The 7,076-nt window shown below is 38.9% G+C and overlaps 1 protein-coding gene across 2 annotated transcripts in view; it reads right to left on the minus strand.

The window, feature by feature from the left end:
* TTN (titin) overlaps window positions 1-7,076 on the minus strand; it is a 279,196-nt gene that overhangs the window by 24,973 nt on the left and 247,147 nt on the right. For both annotated transcript variants that reach the window (XM_077154303.1, XM_077154302.1), the window contains 9 exons: window positions 6,648-6,944; window positions 5,954-6,541; window positions 5,560-5,862; window positions 5,146-5,442; window positions 3,536-3,823; window positions 3,124-3,423; window positions 2,564-2,866; window positions 2,161-2,466; window positions 299-2,065 (listed from right to left, as the gene is read on the minus strand). In XM_077154303.1, the coding sequence (XP_077010418.1) occupies window positions 299-2,065; window positions 2,161-2,466; window positions 2,564-2,866; window positions 3,124-3,423; window positions 3,536-3,823; window positions 5,146-5,442; window positions 5,560-5,862; window positions 5,954-6,541; window positions 6,648-6,944 (4,449 nt within the window). The remainder of the gene's footprint in view (window positions 1-298; window positions 2,066-2,160; window positions 2,467-2,563; window positions 2,867-3,123; window positions 3,424-3,535; window positions 3,824-5,145; window positions 5,443-5,559; window positions 5,863-5,953; window positions 6,542-6,647; window positions 6,945-7,076) is intronic.

Below are 7,076 nucleotides of genomic sequence, written 5' to 3' on the forward strand. Positions count from 1 at the left end.
ACACTAGCAACTTATTAAATTCCCCTTTTTAAAAGCCATTCTGTTTCTGGTATATTGCATCCCAGCAACTAGCAAAAGAGAATACAAATGTATCATCTAAACCTTTCAGCCACTAATTTCAACTTTTTGTTTCATGAAATCTTTAGCTTTAAATTACCTTATAAGACTGACTTAAAATCATCCCTTTTACTTGGCCAGCTCTCTAGTGAAAAGAAGGTACGTGGAAGAAAAGCAATGTTTATATTTTAGTAATGCATTCAATTGTTGAATTAAATATATTTGAATAACAATCACTTACCGACTGGTGAAACAGCTAAAGTAAATTTGCTTGGGTCACTGGGTGAGCTTAGGCCAGCAGAATTTTCAGCGTATACACGGAACTGGTAATCCAGGCCTTCTATTAGCCCAGTAACTCTATATTCTCTTCCAGATATTGATGATGTATTAACTCTTTGCCAGAGGATGCTATTTCTCTCTTTCTTTTCAACATGGAATCCTGTAACTTCTGAACCACCATCATAAGCTGGAGCATCCCAAGTTAGTGACATGCCATCAGAAGTCACATTGTATATAACTGGCTTTCCTGGGGGTCCAGGAATCCTGAACTGGTGTTTTGCCACAATAATATTTGAGATGAGTGGTTGGCTGACACCATATCTGTTTTCTGCCCTAACTCTAAACTGGTATTCAGCATCTTTGACTAGATTAGAAACCTTGAAAGTTGTCCTGGCAACACTAGAACACACCATCTTCCAATTAGCTTGTGAAGCTTCCCGCTTCTCAATGCTGTAACAAGTAATTTCTCCTCCTCCATCATCATCAGGCACATCCCATGACATGATGACACTGTCAGCCTTAATTTCATCAAACTGAATAGGCCCTTTGGGTTTTGATGGTGGGCCAAGTGTTATGACTGTAATGGGAAATGAGTTTCTACAAACTGCATTATCAAGAATAACAGTATATTTCCCTCCGTACTCCTTCTTGGCATTCTTGATATCCAAAATGATTTTGTTTTCGGTTTTATTGAAACGAACATGTTCGGTTTCTTTAAATGGCAAACCATCTTTCAGCCAACTGATAGCTGGTTTGGGTTTTCCTTTATAAGGTAATTCAAGATGCACATTATGTCCAATTCTCACAGTGACTTGTGCCCCAGGGATTTCTGACAGGTCAACCTGAGGTGTAATGACAAGTTCTTTCACTGTGACTGGCCCAATGGTGACAGCATCACTCAGTCCTTTCTCATTTTTGGCAGATACTCTGAATTCCAGGATGGACTGTTCCTTAAGTTGACCAACTTCAATTTCACATGTCTTACTTATGCCAGCATGTGACCATGTTTGTTCACCTTTACCTTTCCTTTCTACAATGTACTCTGTGATGACGCTACCACCATCAAAGTCAGGTTTGGTCCAGCTCAGGGTAACAGATGTCTTCGTTGAATCTTTCACTGAGAGATCTCGTATAGGAGCTGGTACTTCAGCAGCCTTCACTGGCTGTGTAGTTTCACAAGGCTCCCCAATTCCAATTTCATTTTCTGCAAGAACTCTGAAGAAGAATGGAATTTTCTCTGACAAATCTGTTACCTTAAAGAACATGCTGGAACATTTATGGGTCACAGAAGACCATGTTCTCTTAGTAGCATCTCTCTTTTCAATGACATAATTAATTATGGGAGACCCTCCATCAATGAGAGGAGGCTCCCAGAGCAGAGTCACTGTCCCTTGAGAAACATGCTTAAGTTGTAGTTTCTGGCAGGCTGCTGGTGTATCAAGCACTTTAACATTCACTGTTGAAGATTTTGGTTGGCCAACTCCATTTTCTATTGTGAGAATGTATTTTCCTGTGTCATTGCGAGTAACTTGAGGAATCATAAGTAATGAAGATGAATCAGTGTTTTGAATGCTATATCTGGCATCACTGCCAAGATTCTTCTCATCTTTTCTCCATGTGACAGTAGGTGGAGGTCTCCCTTTAAAGGGAATCAGTACTTGTACATCTTCACCAGCTTTAGCTATAACAGAGGTTCTGAGAGCCACATCTAGGTCAATCTCTGGTTCCTCTGTAGACAGAAAATGGACAAATGCAATGAATTTTAATGATTTCCTGGATTACTTGAGTAAAAAATAAAACATACTTATACCAGTAGGTACATACCAAGTATATCTTTAGCTTGAACAGGTTCAGTCATTTCTATAGGTTCTCCTTGTCCAGCACAGTTTACGGAGGATACCCTGAAGTAGTAATTGATTCCAGGTTTCAGATTAGATACCACATATTCTGTAGTTCTGACCTCTCCTTTGGTAGAGACGATAGTCCATTCCTCTTCCTCTCCTTGTCTCATCTCAACAACATAACCAATAACAGCACTGCCCCCATCATACACAGGCTTACTCCAGCCAACAGTGATGGATGATTTAGTTGAATCTGCGATTCTTATCTTAGCTGGTGGGCCTGGAGGATCTAGAATGGCCATTCATAAAGCAGCAATTACACAATTATGAACAGTTTGGTTATACAAAAGAAGACATGTAGAGATGCCGTACTTAGGAGCACTTACCAATAGGATCAGCAGCTTTGTAGAAGTCAGATGGTTCAGAACATGGACCCAGTCCAGCGGCGTTTATAGCACAAACTCGATATTGATAGTCACTGTTTTCCGTGAGTCCTGTCACTTTCTGTCTGGTGTCACGGATAGTATCCTTGAGTACTTTAAACCATCCTAGGCTCTTCTTGTCTCGTTTTTCAAGGAAATAGCCACTTATTTCATTACCACCATCTGCCACTGGCCTGCTCCAGACAACAGTCATTGAATTCTTAGTAATCTTTGTCACCTCTGGTATGCCTGGTGGACCAGGTGTAACTATTTAGAAAGGGAAAGGAAAATGAGTTAAAAGGATCAATTTTGTTGATAAACTACCTCTCAGTCTTCAAATCCTGTTCAGAAATATTAGTTTCATTATTCTTTCCACTTTGTGAAAAGGTTTGTAATGAGAGAAGATGTGAAATAAAAGAAAAACATTCTAAGAAAATATACCCATGTGTTAGAGGAATAGTTTATATTTGTTTTTAAATTTTTCATGCATTTGAATTCAGTTCTCTAATGAAAACATGTCTTACCAAATGCATTCTTTGCTACAACTGGATCAGATTCCAGTGGATCACCAACTCCGTATTTGTTCACGGCACGAATCCGGAAAACATACTCATTTCCTTTGATAATTTTTGTGGTTGTAATGATGCACTCTTCCAAATTTTCAGACACCATAGACCACACTACACGGCTTGTCTCACGCTTTTCCACAATATAGTGAGTGATTTTTGCACCACCATCATCTGCTGGAGGCTGCCAGAGGAGGGTTATCTTTTCAGCAGTGACAGTCTTAAATTCAATTGGTCCTCCTGGAGGTCCTGGTTTGTCTGTCAATGAGAGAATGAAATAACATGTTGGTGCTTTTTAAAAGGCTACTCATTTAAAATTATTAAGCTTTAGACAAGTAAAATATCATGTTGACCCGCATTTAGCACCTACCGAGGATTTGTACTCTGATGGTAGCTGAGGCTGAGCCCATGGCATTCCTTAGTTTTAATTCATAGCTTCCACTATTAAGGCGATTAGCATCTTTGATGAGTATAGATGCAAGGTCAGTTGTATTTTCAACACACACTAGTGCATTGGTTTGTATTTCTTTATCATCTTTATACCACTCAATTGTAGGCTCAGGTTTGCCAGAAATGCCAGCTCTGAGTTTCACAGATGTGCCCGCTTTGTATTTGACAACTTCTGTATATTCTAGAGGCAAATCAATTACAGGTCCACCTGCAAGGAAAACAGATGAGAAATATTTAAAGGATAATATGAATGAAAAAAATAATTACTAAAACTTAAAAGTAAAAGTTCTAATCCTATTTACCTTTTATTTTAAAAAATTAAATTTTACAAGCTGCTCTTCTATCCCAAAGACAGATGAAAGATTGTAAGCAAGCTATTACTCTAGTGATACTGCATTAATTGCACATAGACTTAAGTGCCTTTGAATGTAATTTTAAATCTATTAGGTGTTTTATTTCAGTAGTGAAATGGAATACATCAGTGAGGACATCAGTAAAGAAGCAGCATTATCATTTCCTTTCACTTTAGGCTCTCATTCCTCTTCCTCTAACTACCTTCTCTTCCTTTTATTTTTTTCTCCCCAGTTCACTGATACCCAAGCTTGAAGTCTGAATTTTCTACACATACAGCTATTCACTTCACTTGACAGATTTTCTTCTAGGGTGCTTAGAACATTTGAGAAACAGAACTAAATTTTACTTGCTTCACAGTCTCACAAATACTGGTTCAGTGACCACAAAGCCCGATTTCACAAAGGGCAGTCTGGAATTATCAGCATGAGCATGGGACTGGATACTTTTGCCCAGACACTAAAGTCATTCCGTTTCCTCCTCGAAACTGGGGGAACTCTTAGAAAATGTCTCACAGGAAAACTAACTCTCCTGAAATTGTAATTGTGAAACCATTCTTGAGTTGAATGCACCAGTTATTTCCCAGAATGGTGGACTATACACGTTATATGTTCAACTTTATGCGTTTAGTCAAGCAACTGCTCCAACATGAATAAGCTGCTTGACTTGGGGAAGTTCCATCACCCTTTTAAACCTCAGTTCTTTTTCAGTAAATTGGGACCTATCATAGTACTGTTAGAACTAAGGAAGAGAAATCATGAAAATTACCCTGTAAATGTTAGCTGCTGTTAATACTATGATCATTCAAGTCTCCTGTTTAGTCTTTTACTTATCTAAGAGGCATTATTCTCTGGGGATTTACAGGGTTTTAATTATTGTTTCTGATAATTTGTAATGAAAGAGTGAAAGCAGCAACTCATACAATCAAAGAATCATAAAAGGTTAACATTGGAAAGGCCTTAGATATCCTGTGGTCCAAATGTCTCATTTTATAATTCAGTTAAGAGGCCTGGAGAGGTTAAGGAATTTTCTGAGGACTCCCAAGTAGTTCATAATTTCTTCCAAAAATCTAACCAAGGCACATTGCAGAAGTTATTCTATGGATTAGAACTGGAAAAAGTAAGGAAAAAAATGTTGAGTCAAATTGGAATTGGAATTCAATATGCCAAAAATGCTTACCATAAGAATCAATGCAGGTAATGGGGCCTGCTACGTCAGATGGATTGCTAATGGAACCCACGGCATTCCTAGCAAAGACACGGAATTCATATTGGGAATTCTGAGTTAAGCCGGAGACAGTGAATTGAGTCTCAATGACATTGGTGAAACTGGCCTTGGTCCATCTGCCATCTGGAAGGTCACGTCTCTCAACAATGTATCCTGTAATCTTGCTTCCTCCATCGAAAGCTGGTTGTTGCCATAAAAGGCGGACAGAGTTCTTTGAAATATCAGTGATACGAATATTTCTTGGGGGTTCTATGGTAGTAAGAGAAAGCAGGTTAGTGACACTTATGTTCACACTATTCTGCTTTGCATACATAAGATTTGCATTTTTTAAGTAGTCAGAACCATCTTCTCATGACAGATACATACCACAGGCATCAATGGCCAGGACTGGTTCAGAAGGATGGCTGGGTTTTCCAACACCAGCAGCATTTTCTGCACACACCCGGAATTCATAAACGAGTCCAGCACTGATTGTAGTGACTTTGAAGTGAGTTGTGCGGATGACAATTTTATTGACTTTTTGCCATAAAATACTGTTTCTGTCTTTCATTTCCAGGTGATAGCCTATGACTGCACTGCCTCCATTGGACACTGGTTCATTCCAGCCCACAGTGATGCTTTCTCGAGTAACATTAGTGACCCATGGTGTAGATGGGGGTCCAGGTGTTGCTACAAAGAGAGAGCACCCCACAGTTAACATATACATTTAAAACATTTGTTAAATGAAAACTTAAGATCTTTGAAAAGTTTGTCCACTTACTGTATGGTAGTTTGACAACCACACAAGCTGAGTCTATGTGATCACTGATGCCAAAGCGGTTTTCTGCCTTGATGCGGAATTGGTATTCTTCTCCTTTGGTCAATTTCATGACTTTAATCATGCTTCTTGCGACTACTGCAGACACTTCAGTCCATACTGCAGTACTTGTTTCTCTCTTGAGTACAATGTAGTTGGTAACTTGACTTCCACCATCATACTTAGGTGGCTCCCATTTGAGAGTCACACTTTCCTCAGTTATATCACTAATAACAACAGGGCCAGTTGGAGGACCAGGCCTATCCAGCACAACGATGTTAATGAAAGCTTTGGTTGTTCCACTGGAGTTGGCAGCAGTGATCTCATACCGCCCAGCATCAGCAGCAACACTTTCTTTGAGATTAATGGTGAGGTTCTCAGCTGTAATTTCAGTGTTAAATCTCATGGTTGCTTTCAGTAGGACACCATCTCTTGATAAGGTCACTTTGGGCAGAGGTTTTCCAGAAATTGGAATGTCAACTTTAAGGTTTGAACCAGCTCTAACATATACAGTATGGCTTGGGAAATTCTTCATATCAATTTCAGGTGGTTCTGAAAGATAAAGTATGGCAAATAAAGGTGAAGATGAGTTTCTAAAAATAAGCTTATATCAATGCAAATAACTTCAGAATTTGCTTCTACATAACAATAGACATACCCAGTTGCTCCTTAATAAGAACAGGAAGCAGAAGCTCTCTTGGATCACTCAAACCAGCTTGATTTTCAGCAAATACCCGGAAGAAGTATTCAGAATTCTCCCTCAGACCAGAAACAATGTGGTGGGTTGACTTGACCACTGCACATTTAACCCAGTTTTTCTGTCCTTTTTCTAGTGCTTCCACAACATAGTGTACAATTCTGCTACCACCATCATGTTCTGGTTTCAACCAGGTCAAGGTAACATTATCTTTGGATACATTAGTTACTCCAAGTTTTTCAGGTGGGCTTGGTTTTTCTAAGAAAGTAAAACATGAAAAGAAAGGGAAGATGATTGCAACAATTTTTCCATGTGGTTTCTTCATGCATTGTCAAAAGAAAATCTTTAAATGTCAGCCATATTTTAAATTTGAATCTTTCTTTCTTTTTA

The sequence above is a fragment of the Tamandua tetradactyla genome, chromosome 3, assembly GCF_023851605.1.
Source record: "Tamandua tetradactyla isolate mTamTet1 chromosome 3, mTamTet1.pri, whole genome shotgun sequence".
In the NCBI taxonomy this organism is placed as follows: Eukaryota; Metazoa; Chordata; class Mammalia; order Pilosa; family Myrmecophagidae; genus Tamandua; species Tamandua tetradactyla.